This window comes from Tupaia chinensis, unplaced genomic scaffold (assembly GCF_000334495.1).
Source record: "Tupaia chinensis unplaced genomic scaffold, TupChi_1.0 Scaffold000045_1, whole genome shotgun sequence".
NCBI classification, from domain to species: domain Eukaryota; kingdom Metazoa; phylum Chordata; class Mammalia; order Scandentia; family Tupaiidae; genus Tupaia; species Tupaia belangeri.
In genome coordinates this window covers 3,643,041-3,665,569 of record NW_006159501.1, presented here as the reverse complement: position 1 = coordinate 3,665,569, position 22,529 = coordinate 3,643,041, and the positions used below count along the sequence as shown (strand labels likewise).

The 22,529-nt window shown below is 42.2% G+C and overlaps 1 protein-coding gene across 3 annotated transcripts in view; it reads right to left on the bottom strand.

The window, feature by feature from the left end:
• The window catches only part of NBAS (NBAS subunit of NRZ tethering complex), a 423,746-nt gene that overhangs the window by 99,089 nt on the left and 302,128 nt on the right, over window positions 1-22,529 (bottom strand). For all 3 annotated transcript variants that reach the window (XM_014589621.2, XM_014589625.2, XM_006140811.3), the window contains 2 exons: window positions 15,576-15,805; window positions 10,698-10,808 (listed from right to left, as the gene is read on the bottom strand). In XM_014589621.2, coding sequence (XP_014445107.1) covers window positions 10,698-10,808; window positions 15,576-15,805 — 341 coding nt within the window. The remainder of the gene's footprint in view (window positions 1-10,697; window positions 10,809-15,575; window positions 15,806-22,529) is intronic.

Sequence of the window (22,529 nt, the reverse complement as noted above, 5' to 3'; positions counted from 1 at the left end):
CTCTCTGGTCAAATTAAAGAATAACAATAATAAATAGAAATTAAATAATCTTTATTTTTTTTAAAAAGAGTAGGTTCACTAAAAGCTATGACTTCAGGAGCCACCAGGTGGTGTGGTGGTTGAGGGCACTGGACTACCACATGGCCAACCACAGTTTAAGTCCCGGACCTGGCAGCTTACCATCTCACTTCCTCTCTCTCCCTCCCTCCTTCCCTCTCTAGCCAAAATTTTAAAAATAAATAAATAAATATAATTAATTAAAATTTTTTTTGAAAGTTATGACTTCAGAGATAGAAATCAACAATACTAGATGGCTTAATGTAAGAGGTAAATACATTTGGCATTGTAGAAAGGAATGAAGCAGAAGAATGTGGACAAAAATATGAAGACAAGAAAGCACGGGCCTGTACAAGGAACAGTGAGTGTAAATGGTTAGCTGCTTAAAACTTTCTCTTTTTTTTTTTTTTTTTACATGCTTACTCATCTTTTATTAAGAATTCTACAAAGGATACAGATGCAGAGACACATAAGGCAAGGCACAGGGGAAGGAGCGTGGAGATTCAGAGTCCCCTCTGGGGTACCACCCCGCAGGAACCTCCTCATGTTTACCTAACATAAAACATTCTTATTGCTCACTCACGCTCAAAGAATGTGATGTCATCCCTGAAAGCCACTAAATGAAGTGAAATAGGAAAGTGACTAAAATTTCTGATGTGTGGGTCAGTTTCATGGCACAGTGGCAACACATTCCTCAAGAGAAGCCAGATTCCATGTGCTAACCATGGTTCCAATCCCTGACCCTGTCAGCCTGAAATATGCCAGGCACATATGACAGTGCCGAAGATCTGATGGGCTGGAAAAAGGGGATCTCACCATGACAAGCCCATGTGCAGGGTGCATGTTTCTCTCTCTCTCTGCCACTCATACATGGATATGCACTTGTTCAATTGTGAGCTTTCAAAACCAGAATTTCTGTGTTCCTTCACAATTTGAAAAGTGAAATCTGAAAATAACATAAAGAGGTAACTGAGGGGTATAGCCCCATTAAGATGATTCCAAGATCTGTAGGCTGAACGACATGCTCAATGGAGGAGCAAAAACACACTTGCATTTCTTGTGATGATTACTGCTAACGGTCAGTTCAAGCTGGACAACTACCAGGACCAGCAGATGGCATAATGGTTGCATCACTGGACTACCACATACTCGAATGTGGTTTAAGTCCTGGACCCCACAGCTTGAAACTCACACCAGGCCATGTGCGGGCATGCCCAAAATCCTAGGAAGAGAACAGAAGGGACTGCAGCATGGCCAGCCCCCCTGGGGAGGTGATTTCTCATTTTCTGCCTCTCTCTTTGTCTCTGGTAAGTACACACACCCTATAGCAATAAAATTTCTCAGGAAAATTTTAAAAAGCTAGGTAACTACCAACTTCTAGATGAGAAACTATTTGGAGAGGTGAAGAAGCTTGCCTAATAACGACCCCTCGACCTGTAGACTCAGTGTGTGTGTTCACCCCACCACAAGGCAATCATCAATTCAGGAAGGTCCAGCACTCATATTACCACACACATTACCTTCTAAAACAGGATTCTTTCTGTAGCTCAGATAATAGTTCTCTTTCCTAGTAGCCATAATCCAAAAGCGTTCTCTTGTCATACTCCATTCCTAATACCTGACAGACTCATCTACAAAATGGACAATGACTAAATCCTAACAGCTGGAGTTCATCTGCATTTGACTTGATTATGAACATAGTCTCTCTCAATCAACATTACTTTCTCCCTTACCCACCCACTTATTCTTCTGTGCCTGTAATTCAGTATGTCTGATGTGCAATTTTACCTAATTATCTTGTCAAGAAATATATCGAAATACCTTTACTGACACATGATAAATACCAAAACCTCCCTTTTCAGTGAATTATAATGTGCTAAGATCTTTTGTAGATGCCAGTGATCAATAACCCAGTTTAACAGCCTCCATTAGAAGAAGCTGTTATCTTTCTCTGGGGCAAGAAATGAAATCTTTGCTTAGAAAACAATTCCCAAGGACCTATATCGAAGAGAGTAGAAAAAAAAATATCATGAAACCACGGTGGACTACTTTACACTAATCAAACTAATCATCACCCTAACAAACTGTTGAAGTGTTTTCCTGAACCGAGTTCTCACTCTCATGCAGCTTGGATATGTATAGTTCATATTCCCTGGAATCCTGACAGCAGAAGTTGTATTCACCGCACAGAGAGAAAATTATGAGAGCCAATCCCATCAAGCGGGTGCTCTACAATGGCTCCCACTTGTCAGTCACCCAAAAATGTGATTTATAACAGCATGCATAGTGCCAGCCAGTGGTGTGGTGGTTAAGGCAGCAGGATCCCACATGGCCGACTGTGCAGTTTGAGTCCTGGACCCTGTGGCTTGAGAAGTACACTGGTGAATGAGTGCATGCCCAAAATTCTGAGAGGAGAATGAAGGAAAAGGGACTGCTGCCTGATTATCCCTCCAGGGGATGATTTCTCACTTACCTTCTCTTTCTCTCTCTCACTCTCCCTCCACCCCCCAGCAAGCGCACATGCTCTATTGCAAAAAAACTAAAAAAGAACAGCATGTATTAAAAGAACACATATTTGTATAAGAAAACAGATCAACCTGTTTACATTTTTCTTTACTCAGTCCAAGGTTGAATGATGATACAATTCCATTAGCTGACTAAAGGGAACACGTCTAAGGACAGAGGAACGAGAATGAAAGGAAGAAGGTGAATGAGAGAAGGGACAGGGCTGCTGGGGAAAGCTGCAGAGGGCAAAAGGAAGGGGCAGAGGAGTGGAAATGAACCTTTAGAGATAACCTGCCAGCACTTATGCTTCTATTACCTCATTTAATCCTCCTAATCCCCCTCAGCAGACGCTCTTATTATTCTTATTCTCTGAAGGAGGCTGAAGCTTAGACAAAAAAAATTCATACAACTAGCAAGAGGTGGAGACTGATTACAAATTGGATCTTTCAAGTTCAGCTTTCTACTTTTACCTAATAAAGCAGTAAGGCCGGTAGTTTCATCCTGAAGTTTTACGGTGGGCACCATTCAGAGGCAGCAGCTTGTGGGCATGTCCCCCAAAGACTACTCCTAAAAGGATGAATGAAGCTCTATGGATCTAAATGAACGACCAGTACAGGGATGAACAGTGGCTTTGGTAAAGCCATTGCCCACTGTGAGACAGACCAGTCTACCCTGTAAATTATAACTACTCCTGCCAGGGAATCCATCCAGGGCCCACCACGGAAAGGCCTGAGAATGAATCTGACATGGCAAGCTTGATCTATAGACACCACCACCTGACAACTGGACATGAGCCTGCTCAGGGAAAAGGGAGTCAAGGGAGATCACATTTTGTGTGCTGTGATGATGCTTAGGGAAGGAATGTAAATTGAGTTACAAAAAAAAAAAAGTTTCAGGAAAAAAAAATATATATCTATTCAATGACTGCAGTAGGATATGTAAGCCCCAGCTAGGTGCTACTTTATAGGATGCGTAAAGTTAGACTTGTGTTCATGGAAATGTGTGTGTCACCTGTGTTTGCTATGAGGGTATTTGGATTGATTAGGGTCTTTGGTGATTCAATAAAATGAGGGGGGAAAACAGTATAGAAAGCAAACATAGATACCAGAGACAGTGTGGGAGGAGAGTGGGAGATGGCAGAGGGTAAGAGATAGGGAATCAAGAATGGGGGGAAATAAAGCAAAACATACAGAAAACAAGAAATGGAAGATCATTTGCTGACAATAACATGTTTGTTGATGTGCTTGATTGAGACATATACAGTGTACTCTGGATGGAAAATCTCATTTTGTATGCTCTAATGATGTACAGTGAATGAATGCAAATAAATAAATTGAAATAAAAATAAATAAATAAATAAATAAATAAATGCATTTTAATGCTATATAGAAGTCCAAAACAAACAAACAAACAAACAAAACAAAACAAAACAAAAGGATCATGGCGGTTTTCAGACTTGCCAATGTTTCAACCAGGTGTCTTTGCAAACTGAAGAAAGCAATCCTATTCACAATAGTCACAAAAACAAACAAACTTGGGTATAAACCTAACCAAAGAGGTGAAAGACTTCTACACAGAAGACTACAGAAAGTTGAAAAGTGTGATACATTAAACTGGAAAGACATTCCATGTTCCTGGATTAGAAGAATCTATAATTAAAATGTCAATTCTTCCCCAATTAATTTACTAATTCAATGTAAGAATTCAGTGACATTCTTCACAGACACAGAAAAAAATAATCGTAGAATCTGTCTGGAATCATAACAGGCTGTATGTCACCAAGATGATGCTGTGCCAAAGGAGGAAGCAGGAAGGTGTCTGTATGTACCCATTCAGTATATGCCGAACGTCCTTCCTTTAGGGCCGAAACAGAAGGACTGGAAGATGTTACAGTGGGGACAGCAAGTATAGATACCAGAGACTGTATGGGGGGTGAGGAGTGGACAGTGGAGGGGTGGCACAGAGGGGGCTTAAGGAAAAACACTGGACAGACATAACAATGGAAAATTACCTGCCGAGGATGATCTATACGGTAATACATTTGACCTGACCGACATGCAATGTGTCTGTGTTTTGAAAAACCATATTGTATGCTGTTAAGATGTATAATAATTAAATGTAAAAATAAAATAAAGAAAAATAAATATATTAATAACTAACCTTTCAAGGTCACCCAGACATTAATGAGAGAATCGACAATGAGGACTGAGTCAATTTCCTATCACAGTGACATTAGGTGAGCTCCTTTATGAAATGTTGTATGATACGAAGAATACTGGTGATGAAAGCCGTATGAACAGGTTCATCTCCTTCAGGGGACAACCCTAGGCCTCTTAATTTCCCAAACAATGTCAATTCTGACTGGTTTATATAGTCTCATATTATTGGCTCTCTAAACAAAATATATTTTTTTGAGAGATTTTTGCTATAGGGCACGGTGCTCACCAGAGAGACAGAGAGACAAAAAGCAAGAATTCACCCCCGAGGGAAGGTGTCCAAGTCACAATCCCTTCTCCATTCTTCTCTCAGGATTTTGGGCAGGCACGCACGCATGCACGGCTAGCATGAGTTTCAAACCGCAGGTTCCAGGACCCAAACTGCAGTCAACCATGTGCAAGTCCAGCATCTTAACTACTATGCCACCTGCTGGCCCCTCTAACCTCACAGTACAGAAATAGATGTAGACATCATGTATTGAGTACTCCTATGCTAAACACTATATTATTGCATTTAATTCTAACAAAGCATCTTATCATTGATATTCATACTGACTTAACAATAATTATCAGAAACTACATGTGTAATGTTAGGCTAACAGTCATAGGAGAGGGTCAGAACTAACAAAACTATCTACTTTTTTTGATCACCTATGCATGTCAGATGTTTTATATCAATCTCTTCAATCTCACAGCAAATGAGTTGAGGACAGCCATTTTGCAGAGAGAGAGAATACAACGTGTCTACTGAGAATACACTAGTAGGAAGGTCACAGAGCCAGAGCTCGAACCAGGCTTGCATAATTCAAATTTCCACTCACGAAAACAGACCAAAATGCATCTTCTTTCCTACATTTTGTGCCACTGTCAGGAGGTTTTATCTCTATGGGGAAAGTGGTCTTAAGGATCACAACATAGAAATGACAAGGGGAGGAATCACTTCTCTGTGGCAGGGACGGCGATGATCTTTTTCCATATTTTAAGACTGGTAGATTTCCTTTTACGCACAATGCAAATCAGTCTTGATCAAGTACTCTTTTCTCCTTAGATCAAAAGAAAGATCAAAAACAAATTTATGGCTCCATTTTAACAGCGGTGTAAGGCCGATGACTTGAACATCTACATTCAACACTCCTACTCTAGTGGCATTCTTCCTGGTCCTGTATGTTTGCTTGTTTGAATGTTCAGTATTATGGCATACTTTCAATAAGCTAAGCAACATTGAATGCTATTACGGGATTGCACCTTCTCCCTCTCCATGTACTTAACACTCTTAAACACCTCGCTGAGACGGAGTATTTTAGGGAAGAAGATGGAAGAACAGGCCAGAGCTTAGAGTTCTTTACAACGTGGCAACCTGGACACAAACCTGACCAGATGAGCAACAGCCCTCAGACACAAATTCTGTGGATCTGCTCCTTCAATTCAAAAACAGAGAGGTGCAGTGAAGTTTATCAATCTCCCCAGAGATGGCATCTGGGACTAAGAGTCCTACCAGAAAACATAAAATTGAGTGTGAAAAATAGCCCAACACATTCAGGTCCCTATGATCAAAGACCCGTGTGTGTGAAGGAGATGAGACTAATCAGCACAGAAGACGGCAGTATCACGGCCTCTGCCACTGAGGAAGTCACTTGGGAAATCACCTGAGTGACTAAAAGTTAGTATCAGAGGGAAATCAAGTGCAGAATGCTGTCAGCCTTCCAATAAGAAGGCAAAAAATGGGGCGAGGTACCAAATCTGACAGCTCAAAGGCATGCCCTGGCCCTGTTCCGTTCCCCTGTGCTCGTTTCCTTTAGTTACTGGGAGACCCCGAGGACTTCCCTGCCCCACTGTTCCCTCAGCCTATTCTTCTTCAGTAGTGGGCTCTTTTCTCCTTCGCATTCCAGGAGAGGCCTTCCCTACGTGCTCCGAGTGTCTTTCCTGGGTGGTACTCACTATAGCTCACAACTTACTTTTGGCTGTTTTTGAAGCACGAAGACAGGGGAACAAAGCAGGTCCCTATTATATAGAATATAAGCTCTGTGAGGGCTACAGCACATCTGTCATGTTCAGCACTTAAAGTTGTATTGGGAATAAAAAGATACTAAGTAATAATGACATTTAATGAATATAGTATATTGGGTTGTCAAAAAAGTCATATTTTTTTTCTATGAAAAAATGGTCATGACTTTTCCAACAACCCAATATAAAGCATCCTCTAAGCACTTCTAAATGACCCCACGCTCAAAAATTCAAGCTGCTCATGGAATCAGCAGAATTAACAAGAAAAATAGTAACAGGAACAACTGCATTAATACCAAAGAGCCACCGGGTTCTCCCCAATCTTCGCGACCCTCCAAGGTAAGGATAATGGTCCCTGTAGCTGAGAACACAGTGACTCAAGAAGATGAACGAACACACTCAAGACTATATCGCTGGTGGCTATGATCTTAAAAGTTGATCTGACTCCAAAACCCAAACCCACATCACTGAGCCACCTGTCACCGGTAGTTACTGCTGTCCATGAGGTCCACCAACAGGCCTACACAGCCCTGAGGTGAAGGTGGTCACTAAGTCTGCAATACTAAGTCTGCAATGAGCGACAAGTCAGCCTCGAGCCTGGAGGGCTCACGGAACTCTACATCTCAGCAGAACCAAAGGCTGAGAGCCAGTGACCACTAGCTGAAAGTGGCTTGGGCACTCGCGGCTACTCAAAGGCATCACTGCTGTTTTAAAAAGTAAGAAGAGGAAAAAAAGAGAGAGAAAATAAAGGGGAAAAAGAAACCAAGGACTCACATATGGGCATGTTTGAGAATTTCTTTTTGAAAAAAGTGCAATTCTAGGGAATAATTAACACCGATCGAGTGTCAGGTAAAGTAGGTTAAGTATTTTACTATTACATCACTTTATTTTTATAACTCCTTACTTAGGGTTCAGAACAGAGAGCTTTGGGGAAGTGAATTATCTTGTCCAAGGACACCTAGCTATGGGGGACACGACAGGACTTGGCCCAGCTATCTGGGAGGCTTTCGTCTCCTACAACACTGTCGCTCCAAACCTGTCTGCGTGTGCTTATCGATGAATGTGCTGATGCCAGTGAGGCCCCCAAAATCACCCCAAAGGAAAGTGAGTGTACAATTCTAGGAGATGAAGGAATTTCTAAAGGAATAGTACAACAAAATGCTAAAAGAAAAGAACACTATTTCTCTATGTGACTCTACCTGATAACCTCCCAGTGGCATTGACTCTGCAGATAAACGGGGGCCAGCTTCTATTGTATTAACAAAGCTGATTTCTAATAACCATGTTACCAACTTTGATTAAATGGTAAGGCAAACCGCTGCCTTTTGAGTAAGGAACAGGGAGCAGCAAACACCACTTGCTAAATCAATATTAAGTGCTTTGCCGCTCACAAGTAACGATGCCGGGAGGTAATGATTTCCTGCTTTTGTAATTGCGGTGCATCTGCATAATCACGCTGCTATCAGGTGTAATGATATGCCAGGAACAGTCTTCCACGTTACTCGATTGCCTGATAATTTATAATAAATTCAGAGGCCAATGAAATATCCTGTTTGTACAGACACGACATCCTTTTATGTAACATGCAACGAAAGAAAAAAGATACTTAATAAAATGCCAGGATGTTTTCTGAATGCCAATATGCATGTCACAAGGAACATTTACTGGAACACATCGCTGTGCCTCAGAAGTGGTGAAGTCAGTGCAAGACCTGTCAGAAATACCGTGATCACCTAGGTAGCGATTCGATGAAGACTTAAAATGTTAACATTTCTAAGTGATTACTAAATATCAAAGATGCTAATTACAAGCATCTCTGGACCATTCCGCAGGACTTGACCCCGCCTGGTACTACCTTCCCTTCTCGAAATGCTTTCTACCGCTCTGGCTTTCCTCTTACCTCTCCTGCTATTCGATTTTGGCCTTCTGGCTAGCAGCTTTTCTTTCCCATTGGATCCGGAAGGCCCTCAGGGTTTTTCTGAAGTCTTTCTCCTTTTTTCATTCTATATTCTTCCCCAAAGCACATCGACAACATAGCTTATTTATTACCTATGTGCACTTGATCCTTACCAAGTTAGGTACAGCCACTCTTTGAATATCCCTGAAACCCATTCTTGCTACTCCTGTACTTTCCAACCCCGCTACGACTCTGGTACCTGTCAGTGACCTATCACCGTAACAGCTCGCTAACAGGTCTAATGCGTCTCTCCTGGCTTCCCCTCAATCTCTCCTCAACACGAGAACCAAAATGATCTTATCCAAATGCAGATCTGGTCATAGTATCTTCTCCTTCACCCAGATCTTTAAACGGCCTTCTGTCATTCTCAGGAAGATGCCAAATGCCCTAGTGAGGGCCTGCGTGGTCCTGCAGCCAAGCTGGCTTCCCTGCTTCTCCAGTCTCATCTCATGCCATGCTTCTCTGGGCTCGCTGCACCACAACCACACCGTTTGCCGGGCACTCCAGACTCATGTTCCTCATCAAAGGGACTTTGCAGTTGCTTTGCTGCCTACACAGGATGGTTCTCTTCTCATTACAGAGTTACTTTTGTCTCCATAGTTAGGCCTCAGCTCGAATGTTAGGCCTTAAAGCCTTTCTTTCACTGACTATGCCAAGTATCCTCACTGGGCTCTCTTACACAATACTAGTATCCCAAAATGCATGTATTAAAATCTGGTGAGCCATTGTAATGGTATTGAGAGGTGAAGACTTAACCAACCATGATGTCAAAAGGGGCCTTTGGAAAATGCTTAGGCATCATGGTGGTGCCCCCATAACTGGGATACTTTGAATACTTGTGGGTTTATGCGAAGACCCAGACACATGCACCCCTGCCTTCCACCACGTGCTGGGGCAACAAGAGCCCCCTTGCCAGATGCTGGGACTATGGTCATAGACTCCCCACTCTCCAAAACCATGAGCTCCGTCCACCTCTGTCCTCCTAGATTACCCAGACTCAGCTACTTCTGTTATTAACAACAAAATGGACTAGAACAATACCTGTCACCGTTTCTGTTTTCCACTTTTTAAAGTTTATTTCTTTCTCCCATGAACAAGACAAAGAGAGAGACAGGCATCCTCACAGGGTCTCATGTCATGACCCATCCCACCCTCCACCAGCACATGCTGTGTTCCATTCTAGCCTCAGCCAGACTAGACTGGGGGCATGGGTATGCACAGGTGACCACAGAGGACTCGGGGCTCAAACCTAGAACCCTCTCTTGCAGTCAGCCTTACAGAGTGTCGTGTTATCACACTCCCAATGTTTGAACCCCTTGTCATAGCTTTCATTCCACATTTGCTTATATGATTATTCAATAATCATCTATTTCCCTGTAAGTTGTAAGCAGGAATCCCAGCCTTGCTTACCATCATTGCCCTATTGTCTAACACTGTACTTCTCATGAAAACATTGAAATTCATAAATGAGGTATCTAACTCAACACAATTACTGGGAAAAAAAAAAAACTAATAAACTACTGTTGGACTCTTGGTACCCATGGGGCCAGCAGGTGGTATGCATAGTTATGGCTTAGACTCCTACATGGCTGACTGTAGTTTGAGTTCTGGATTTGCTGGCTTCAAAATCATGCTGAGCACATGTGTGAGCATACCCAAAATCCTGAGAGGAGAAGGGACTGTGGCGTAGCCATCCCCAAAGGGGTGCTTTCTCACTTTCCCACTCACTGTATCTCTCCAGCCAATGCACATGCCCTATGGCAAAAACATGAAAAAAAAAAAAAAAAAAGGAATATTGGTGCCCCACGGATAAAGAGAGAAAATACCAAGATACCAGACTACTTTTCTACTATAGCGGAAAAGAAGAACTGACATTACTTCATGACCTCAAGATCTTCTAAAATAGGCTCTGAAAAGAAAAATATGAAAATAAACTTATGTACAAATTGGATGCTTACCCGCTGTCGGTGAACAGAAACTCCAAATGGGTCATAAACACCTCCCAGCGGGAGACACCGTAACGTTGTGCCAGAGAAAGAGCAATGTTGTAGACGTTCTCCTCCAGGGTTCTTCAGGGACGCCCACCAGGCACGGGGAAGGGAGAGAAGAGAAACGCGTTACCCTCATCTGCAAAGAAAATGCTCCTCACAACTGCTTTCTGGCTGAAAGGGAAGTCAGTCTATCCTTAACAAGACACATCACAGTAATTAAGGGAATTCCAAGGCAGTTCCAAGGATTTCGAATGTGGTGCATAATTGGGGCCAGCAGGTGGCATGGTGGTTAGGGTGCTGGACACTCCCACACGGCCGACAATGCTTTAAGTCCCAGACCTGGTGGCTAGTTTTCTCACTTTCCCTCTCTCTGTCTCTCTCTCTGGTAAAATTAAAATAAATAAATAAATAATATTAAATAAATATTTCTTTAAAAAAAAAAAAGTCCTTGGTGCAATTCGCCAAGGACTTGTCCAGATCAGGAGTTCACAGCTGTGGTGGTTTCGTCCCCAGAGGACATCTGGCATTGTCTGCAAACACTCTGGTTGCCACAAGTAAAGGGAGGGGATGTAACTGGCATCGAGTGGGCAGAGGCCAAGGGAGCTGCTGACCATCCTATAATGCACGAGGAGGTCCTCCCACGACAAAGAGCTACCCAGTCTCAATCTCAATCATGCTGAAGTTGAAAAAACTCTAGACTTTCGAGCCTCAAGTCAAAAAAATACTGTCTCCTACCCTTTGCATAGATATTTGAGAAAATTCTCAACGAAACTTCATGCTTTGTACATTGGGCCAGGTTTGCTGTAGCTGCTTAGAATATAAAAACACACACGAGATATTTCCTGAGGAATTCGCAGCCTAGCAGAGACTGTGAGATGTGACGCAGTAATTAACTACAGTGGCTGCAGTGCTCAGAGAGAGGACTACAAAGTTCTGTGAAAAGAGAGCTGAGAGTGACCTTCAGGTTAAAGGACAAACAAGCAACACCTAAGCAGAGGTGTTCAAGGGGACAAGAGGACCACCTGTAGTGGGGGGAGGGAGAGGGACACGATGCAATTCTGGAGCCATGTGGGGAGGCCCTGGCTTGGTTCAGGGTCAGCCTGAACAAACTGAGTACGTCGGCAGGTACACCTGTGATGCTGACTATCTGGCAGGCTGAGGGTGTGGGACTGCAGCATGGCAAGACCTTGTCTGTGGTCCCTGACTGTCTGTCTGTCTCCAATCTCTCTTGCTCTCTCATGAAATAAGTTTTTTAAAAAAGAGGGAGAAGAGACAGCTGGGCTAATAGATGTGCAAAAGGGGAGGAAGGCAGTGTCACAGCTAAATTCCAAGAAAGCTCAGGGAGGGTCACTGGCCCTGCTAAGGGACCTGCACCTTATTCTGGAGTCAGCAGAAGGCTTATCCAGGAATGGCATCTCCGTTTGAGAATTTGAGAATTTCTAGCTATAAAAGAACAGTCCAGAGTAGTCGCATTCAGGCCAAATTTTAGAAAGACCGTAACAGGACCCCTATTTTTCAGAAGTGAAAAAATGTAGGATGAAATTCTTTGTTGGCAAAAATAGTGTGGGCAAACCCACAGAAGCAGAAATGCAGTCTCAGTTATTCAGTAACACGGCTAAGACTAGATTTACCTTAGCTAAGGAGACTGTGGCATCTACGCGTGTATCTGGCTAGGACTGGCCAAGAAGTGTTTCCTACAGAGGGCCACAGAGTCAGTATTTCAGGCACTACTACAGACAGTCTTTGGTGGCGTTTCTGTCTTCCCACAAGCCTGGGAAGATAAAAATATGTGAAAACAAATTCTTTGCTCATGAGTTACAAAAGGGGGATGAGAGCTGGATTAAGGTTGGCGATCCATCGATTAGGTCACTGTCAATTAGGAATCATTCTTTCAAGTATTTATTGAGTACCTACTTGCAGATAATGGGATGGGAATCTCTTGAAAACACGGACCATTACTAATTCATCTTTTCTATGGTGGGAGCTCAGTGTAGTGCCTGGCACATGCTCGGTGAATACCGGGGTCTTATCACTTGGTAAAGGCAGCAGAGAACCAAACCAGGTTATACCCTTTTCAAAACTGTCCTGCCTGACCTCTGAGAATGTATTACCCAAGACATACTGACAGTAAAGGACAGATAAAATGCACTCAGAAAACAAATGCCATTAGCAAGGATTACGAAGAGGAAGGAAATGAAGAACAGTCACGGCGTATACGAGGGCAGAGCCATGAAATGGCAGGACGCAGGTCCTTCAAGGACCCGATATGCAGACACCGAAATCTTTTCTCCAGATCAGAACTGTCAAAGCAGCACACTCATGAAAACTTGGAGGCATTTTAAACAAGCCATCCGAAGACTGCTGTACATTTTTCTAAGCAACAGATTGTACAGAAGAGTCTATTACATATTTATCAAAAGCATGTATTTGTCCTCTAGGACATACTTCACATAGCATATGCTAGCTGCATACTTAAAAAAGAAAATAAAGGACAAAAACACTAGCAAAATGTAACTTAGGACAGAAGGCCTGCCTCACCTCATAAAATTTTATTCTGCATAATAACCCTGTTCTGAGATACCAGGAACATGGCACCAAGGGTCACAAAACGCCAAAAGGAAAAGCAGACTGGACTTGGAATTAGGAAGCTAGGCTCAATTCCTGGTTGTGTAATCTTGTAATCTAAAGCTCTCTGGTTCTCGATGCCTCCTCCAAAAAGTGAGGAGGCTGGATTAGAGGATCTCTTAGGTCACTTTCAAACTGGCCGTTAAATTACTATGAAGTTATGGATTTCCAGGAGGGCATGGGGGAAGAGAAAAAATCTTCCGTACTTCTCTTTTAACTGAGACCAGCTCTGGATTGCTCCTCCTAGCTTTCTTTTGCTCTGTCTATGTCCCATCTGACTCTAAGGAAACTGTAGGATGTCACCCAGGAGGAAAGAAGTCTGGACGAATATAAAATTATCAAAGGATCCCAAGGTCACTTTTCCACTTTGTTGAGAATTTAAATGTTAATGATGAAAAATAACCGATGGCACTACTACAATAGAGACTCTGCTATTTTAGAGTAATTTGTTAGGGGAGAGGAATAACCATTAAACGGAGGTACCACTTAACCTTAGTCTCAAGGGGCAGGAAGCCTAGACCAGACTGGATGTCAGTGCTTCTTGGAGGACTCGGTGGGCTGTGGAAAAGGTGTGATGGCTTCAACGTGGGGCAAATCCATATGGAATTGTAGTTGGTCCTTACCGCAAAATATAAGCCTGGGTCAGTTACTTAATAACCCTATGCATCAATTTTCTAAGCTATAAAATAGAGTTAACATTTTATTTCCTACTTTGAGGATTAAAAGATGTCAGTAAGATAGGAATCAGCAGGTGGTATAGTGGTTAAGGTGCTGGACTCTCACATGGCCAACCACGGTTCAAGTCCTAGACCTGGTGGTTTGCTTTCTCACTTTCCACCTCTCTCTCTGGTGAGCACACAAGCCCTATAGCAAATTAAAAAATAATAATGATAAGTAAAAAATAAATAAATAATTTCAAAAAGATGTCAGTAAAATAAAGTTTGCAGATCATCTTACACAGCACTTTGGCTATGGCAAGCATTCAACAAGTTGTGGTGTTACAAACAAAACATCTCTACGTAATAACCATGTGGGCTTCCCTCCTTCTGACACATGAGTACTTATTACCCAATTTAACTAAAACAAAGAGCAGACGCCAGGATTAAAATCAAAGGGAAAACCAACTGGGCCTTGAACTATCCTGCCATCTCATAAAGGGCCTGCTCATCCCTGGAAAAGGCAAAGGAGGGAAGGAAAAAATGGCAGCTCCTACTTGCCTCTGACAGAGATCACTCAAGCTAGACCACGGTTCAAGTCCTAGACCTGGTGGTTTGCTTTCTCACTTTCCACCTCTCTCTCTGGTGAGCACACAAGCCCTATAGCAAATTAAAAAATAATAATGATAAGTAAAAAATAAATAAATAATTTCAAAAAGATGTCAGTAAAATAAAGTTTGCAGATCATCTTACACAGCACTTTGGCTATGGCAAGCATTCAACAAGTTGTGGTGTTACAAACAAAACATCTCTACGTAATAACCATGTGGGCTTCCCTCCTTCTGACACATGAGTACTTATTACCCAATTTAACTAAAACAAAGAGCAGACGCCAGGATTAAAATCAAAGGGAAAACCAACTGGGCCTTGAACTATCCTGCCATCTCATAAAGGGCCTGCTCATCCCTGGAAAAGGCAAAGGAGGGAAGGAAAAAATGGCAGCTCCTACTTGCCTCTGACAGAGATCACTCAAGCTAGTTGGCTTCTCTTTGACTCGAAGGCCAGGACAGGTAAAGGAGCTCTGAACCTACAACACTGGGCCTTCCCTCCTCTCTGGTAGTGTCAACTCTATCAGATTTTCAATATACTGAAGAAATTAAACCATCATGTGCTTGGAAAAGTGAAATTCCAGTCAGGAATGAAACACAGTCTTACTTTTAAATTTCCATTAGAAGTTTCACACTTTTCACCCCTGCCATACCCTGTGAACTCTTCTGGGGTCTAATCGTAATACAGAGCTATCAAAATCACAGGAATCTTTAAGAAAATAAAGAAAAATTCCCAGTCCTAAATATTTAATTGTGTGGCCTTAAAATGTTGTCTGTGCCTACTGATCTGTTTGGGAAGACACACACATCCTTCGCAGGACTGGACAAAGTGGGAGAAATACCTGTTCATCAAACCATGAACAGAAACCTTCGGAAGACTGTGGGTAACAGTTCTGATGATCCAACCTGTCCTGCATTTTAAGCCTACCCCTTTAAGAGGCAAAGGTGGCCCTTACTCTGCCAGGCCAAGGATGGTTTCTCTTTTGTACTGGTCATCTGCTGTAAACCGCTGCACATCCACACCCTTCCGAAGGCCCTGCAGGATCTGAGCCTGAGTGAAATCCAGGAGACGTTCATTGTAGTAGTGTAACTGCTGGGTCAGCGAAACAAGGTCCTCGGGCCAGGCTTCCTGTCCATGTCGAGTGACATGCCTGGTAACCATCTTGATTAGCTCTTTGGGATCAGCCTGTGAAAGAAACAGAAAAATATATACTTTACAAACATACAGGTATGATCTGCTGGCATGGTGGGAAGGTGCTGGACTTCCACGTGGCCAAGCAGGGTCCAAGTCCTGAACCTGGCAGCTTGAAAACCACATCAGGTGCCTGTGCATGTGCATCCAGAAAGTCCAAGAAAATAAGGGGAGAGAAGGGACTGTGGCGTGGCCATATCGCCAGAGGGATGATTTCTCACTTTCCCTCTGTCTCTCTCTATCTGTCTTGGCAAGCGTACATGCCCTATGACAAAACCTAAAAAGGCAACCATGTCCCTGGGTACCTGTTTGGCCCTTTACACCGCTGCCATTCAGTCAAGGCTCCTCATTGCCCTGGGCAACCGTGGCAGTGGTGGCACGATACACCACACCCACCTCACAGGCCACACAGAGAAGACACCGAACCCATCTACGCACAGTTTCTGAACACCTGCTCTGCCCTTTCACCTAAAAAAAAGTACCACCCACTTTAAAAATATACATATTTTTGCTTTTTCAACTGCCATATGCCTACGTCAGATTTGTTTTCTAAACACCTGATCATTTACAATAATTCTCTCTGGAATTAATTTTCATCATCATCGATTATATATATTGTTCTCAATAAAAAAGTTGCAATTTCATAACCCCTGTATACATGGTTAGACAGTTGAAGGGCAAAATGTTTTTTCCAGGCATAATTTAGGCAATAATTAAAAAAAAAAAACCTAGCTCTATTCCTGAAATAATTAAACATTCCTAGTTATATAAGAAAGTATCCAAGCCTAATTTTTTACTCTGCTTAATATGGGGCTCAATGGGATATTGTTCTATGATTCCCAGCAGCTTCTCTAACAATACAATTATTCAAACAGAACAAAATCCAGAATCTAACAGCTGACAGGAAAGGAGAACAAGTGATTAACTGGCCACAGTTATTGATACCGAGGTTGGTCTGGGTGTCACCAAAGCAGAAGCAGCTCAGCCATGGTTTTCAAATTACTCAACAGGGAACAAATATTGAACAGCATTCACTCAATCAATCCCAATTTCTGGATGACACAGTGCATATTTCAATATAACCAAACTAGAGGGGAGAAACAGGAATCTACCTTAGGCTCTCAGAAACACACTCCTAATTATGGTAAGCTGTCAGCCTTTCTAATGTGGAAGCTGTTATTCTGAGCTACACAGGAGATTTGTCAATGTCGAGTCTATATTACCAAACCTGGCCTGACATTCTCTCTCTTGATCCTATTAAGGAACAATCTGGGAGTACTGATAAAAACCAATTAAAGAAATTTTCTTGGACTTCGGCAGGTGGATTTGAGTAAAAGTCAACCTTACTATATTTAATTTTCCCCCGATCTCTATGCATCCACTGAGTCCTGCTCTCAAAAATCACAGACATGTGTCTCTAGTCAAAAGACCTCAGCTGAATACTAACTTTCTTTCCCACTCTAATGACAATTCAGGTATCTTCCATTTAGTCAACAAATATTTTTTGTGCACCTCTTATAGACCAAGTGACGCTCTAAGAGATGTGACTCTTTCCTCCAGGAATGCAGTCAATTAGGAGACATGATCATGGAAACAACTATAAAAGGCAAAACCAAAATAAAACAAAACAAAAAAACAGGGAGACCAACCCCAGGAAAGGATTGTTGCGTATGTGCTAAGGTCTAGGTGGTTAAGGCCTGATGGAAAGTTGGAGTGAAAGAACCAACCCAGCTGCAGTTAGAGAGTCATAGGGAAACCAGCTTCAACTGGACGGTAATTCCAGCAATGGATTCAGGCAAAGGGGATCCCATGCCTCGGCTCTCGGTGTCAAATATCTATGGCAGAACTTAGCTCAGTCTCCTTTCAACCAGGGTACCGCCCTGAGCCTCCCACCAGGGGCACAGCTCCTGGGCTGGCCATCCTGTCTGCACCTGCTCTGCATTCTGGGACTGCACTCCTGGCACCTGACCCTCTCAGCACCTGTCTGCCCCCTTATAGAGAAAGCAAGACCAGGTATCCAATGGGAGGGTTTCAGGTGCCAGGAGAGCTCTTTCTAGTTATCCTTTGATGTAGCTCCAACTGCCTGAGTTTGCACTCTTCCCCAAAGCCACATTCACTGAAACAATGGAGAGGGCTTTCCTTCAATTCACTCTCACCCTGTGCTTGCAGGCTAAAGTTCTCAGCCTAAACTTGCCCATTGCACTTGGAAGGAATGGCTACAGCCATCCAAGCCATCTCTGTGTATAACTCCATGCCCCAACCTCTACCAAGTTACTGTATCGACCTCCTATGCATGGAATCAACCACCTTTATTTTCCGGACTTTTTTTTTCCCCCCTCCTGAAACTTAGCTTTTGACTTTTTATTTTTTGGCACCTCCACAATTTAGAACATGTACTGGGAGAGTAGCTTACACACTTTTCACCTAGCCTCAACAGTATAAAACCTCCTCCTTTCTATTCTCAGTGTATTTTAATGCACCGTATGAAACCAGTTCCCAGGTCAGGTGGAGAGCACAGCTCCCACATGGCAGCACAGGGCGATAAGGAACAGAACCACTCCTATCAGCACTTACACAGGTTCTTAATTATCCTGCAGAAAGTTTCAAGTCTCCACATACAGCCTGTATATTCACATGTGGCAAAAAAGAATGCATTATCTCCCAAAACAGAATACATTATTTCCCAAAGAAAAAATGACACAGCACAGTGACATGAGCAGACACACAAACTTACTAGCTGGATGACCTTGTGCAAGATACTATGGACTTCAATGTCTCATCTACAAAATGGCAGTAATAACAGAGTTTTCAGGACTGTGAGAAGCCTAAGAGAAAGTATACATAAAATATATAAACCAAAACCTGGCATGAAGCAGGTGCTCTGGAAAGAAAAGGAACTATGTCTTTTCCAGAGCACAGTAGGGCCTCTTGATTAAATCAGGTGCACAGTTTAAAAAACCAGGCACACTGGTTGGTGCTGCTGGCATGGTGGTTAAGGTGCTGGACTCCCACATGGCTGACTGCAGTTTGAGTCTTGGACCTGGTGGCTTGTTTTCTTTCTTTCTCTCTCTCTCTCTCTCTCTGTCTCTTTATAGTGAGCACAGTGCACTACACTACAGCAAATTAAAATAATAATGACAAATGAAATGAATAATTCTTTTTAAAAAAGAGGCACGCTGAGCTGGCTTTGAAGTCACTAGCACTAGTTTACATTTCAGCTCCCTCAGTAAAGATGTCCTTTGAACAAGTTACTTCATGACTGTCCCTTGGCCTGGGAAAACACGCCCTCCTCATGGCTTGCTGGAGAAGTACACACGAAATAGGATACTTTAAAGCACTCATTTCTCTGTTATTATATGAAAGCAAACCGGACCCAGTTTACTCTAGGAAGTAAAAACCAATGATGGACAAGCATGCACACACAGCAACGTGTCAAGATGGCATCCGGATATAAGAACCATCGCAGGATCACAAGCCCAGGCTTCTGGGAACTCCATGGAAGGAGCAATTGATTCTCTCTCGATTTTTCTGGGACTCAGTTTCTTTCGATGTAAAACCAGATGACCACCTCCCTAAGACTAACATCTTACAAATTTTCAAGAATTCAGCCATTAAAAATACAACAAGTCTTTGGAAAGCCCTCCAGAGAGGATCTGGGAAAGCCTTACATCTCTCATTTATGCCTCCACTAAACATGCAGAACAGATTTCTTTGCTAAAAAGTCTAATTTCAGACCAACACATTTTAGCCAACAGATCCCTTTACCATTTAAGCGTCTTTACGCTCCTTCACTAAGTAGAAAGTATATAGTCCCTCTGTGAGTAATTTTTTATTTTCTATTCTTTGCACATCAGATTTATTCACTTTTCCTAAGAAATATTTAAGGATGAAAATCTAATATTGGAGTCTTTGGGATGGAGCAGGCTTAGTGCTAACATACTGTACTGCCTTCCATTTAACACCGACAACCCTGCAGTGCAGTGTCTCCTAGCATCACCTCTCTTCTAAAGATGGATAAGGAGTTACATAACTTACATAAGGCCGTGAAGCTGGAAAGAGGGAAAGCAGGGATACAACACCCACACATGCCTCCCATTAACCATCCTTTTATATTTGTACGCAGAGAGGGGTAGCTCTTAAAATTATAAGCCTCTTGATTGGACTAGTGTCTATGCAGCTTCCACTAAACGTAGGTAACATTTGTTATTAGAATCCTTTCACAAATGATCAACTTTGAATGATGGATTTCAATGTTATTCTATATGATCCCAGGTAGGAGTTTTCCCCACACATACATACATTCTTCTTTCCAGTGTGTGTGTGTGTGTGTGTAAATACAAATGCTCACAGAGGACACAAAGGTAGGCACTCAACTAAGTATGAGATCTGAGCTATATTTCCAAGCTTCTTGTCATTTCTCCTCTAATAATAGAGTGTTTTAGAATCGTGATCAAGAACACCATTTTCTACTCAACTCCCTGGTATCAGTATATCACCTTTTAAATGCATGTCTTGGCTCTATGGTCGGATCCAATGTGGCTGACTGTACTATTGAGTCCAGGACCCAGTGGCTTGCGAAACAAGCTGGGTGTGTGCACATGTGTGCCCAAAGTTCCCAAATGAGGGGGAGAGAGTAGAGGAATTGTGACATGACCATTTTCCTCTTCCTTTCTGCCTTTCCTCCCTCTTCTCTCTTTCTTCCTCCCTCCCTTCCTCCTCCTCTCCCATCTTTCCTTCCCTCTCTTCCTTTTTTCCAAGCATATGCATCCTCTAGAGTCACCCCTAAAGTGTGTCTTAATAAAGTGGTCAATAGGGGCATTCTATTAATTCCTTGATGATGGGTTTCTAAGTGTCTACAAGCTATGGGTCATCAGACATTTGTTAAGTGTACAGATAGATTTTCAACACTTCAATTTATGGTGTAAAGCATAATGCTAATAAGAAGAGACAATATCTTACAAAGGCTTCCAAGAAAAAAAAATATATATGGAGGAAAAAACATAAAACTTGGGGGCCAAGTGGTCTTGTAGTAGTAACACAAATGGACCCACATGGAAAAGGTGCTGGGTTCACGTCCTGGGACCTCCCTGAACACACTGAGCATGCACGCTTACTAAGGGTGGACTGTGCAGTGGCAACCCAGTTGGGGTTCTGTCTGCCTCTTTTTTTTCTCTCTCTCTCCTTTCCTTCTCCCCTTCTCTCCCTCCCTCTGTCCCTATCTCTCTTTCATGAAAGAGGTATATAAGCTTATAAAAAATAAGATTTGGTAGCAAAGACCTGGATTATCAGTTCTTCCCTCTTGATCTCCACGTTCTCCATTACTAAAATCAGAGTGCTTTCTTCTGTACAGAATTCCAAAAAAGATTAAGACTGGATAGATATGGGTATTGTAAGTTCTAGATTCCTATGCAAATTATTTGACCACTGTCACCACCACTTTCTATCTTTTCCTCAAAGAACTTTACTGCCATAACTACTTCCAATATTGAATTTAAATTTTAGTGACAATTCTTCCCCAAAGCTTATCATCACTTTTTTTCAAAATACTACATAGCACCTGTATCTGACTAAACACAGTGTTTATCCTTCATTCTCCTCTACAGAGGCACAACAGTGAAAGCATTTTCACCTGATTTTCATCTGACCCTCACACCAGCCCCACGATGTGCATGGGAACGGCTGTTCCTATTTGACCCAGCCTGAAGCTGGGGCTCTGAAGCATCTCAAGTTGCTTGTGGCTGAAGGGTGAGTGTGCCTGGCCTCCAGCCCACGCTCCCCGTACTGCTGAACAGGCCTCCAGAAGTGTTCGACATCCAGCCTCCCATCTCAATCACTCAGGATTTTGCAGTTCACAGTACAAACTTCTCCCCCTTTTCCACACCTAAGTGCAAAAACACGACCTATGAAAGCTTTCAGCCTCTAAGACCCTCGTGAGGAACTTTATGCATAGCTTCAAATCTTCCTTATTCAGTATTCAAAGTCATACTGCAAAACATCACAGGCTGCAAAAACTAACAGCCTAAAAAGGCATCAAGAATTTAAAAAAGGAAAGTGTGAAGAGTTAAATTATCTTTTCTCCCCCCAAAACATGACAATGTAGATCTTCAGAGGGGTGAATAAAATATGATTATATTTAAAGAATATGGTCAAATCCCTGTAAAAACAAAATATGCATACATATTCATGACAACAAAATGCTCACTGACTTAATCTACTGCTTACTAGGAGAGGTAATACATTCATTCTCGTTTAATAGTCTCCATTTCTTGGTAATACTGTTGGAAAAGTTTTTAACAGGTGGTGTGTTTCCCCTCCAGGGCTGTTATTTTACTTGAGATAATTTCTACTTAGTATTTTCAATTAGTAACTTAAAAAACTATACTTTTGAAATAGTCTACATAACGTTTTGAATTTCATCCCCCGCCGAGTTTGCTTCCCTAACCTATAAAACTAAAAGATACATTTCCATTTTCCACTGATTTTATCTTGTGAAAACTTTTTTAAAAGAATGCTGTAAGATCACACTTTGAGATAAATGTACAGTAATTTAAAGGGAAGATTTAAAGTAAAATGACAAGTTATGGAACAATGTGTGCAGCATACATTCCTCTAATAAGTAGTTACATTAGTTTGTATACTCATAAACTACTTCTGAACAGATATGAAAGAGAAACACTGACTTTTTTTTTTTTTTTTGGGAGAGGTTTTTGCCATAGGG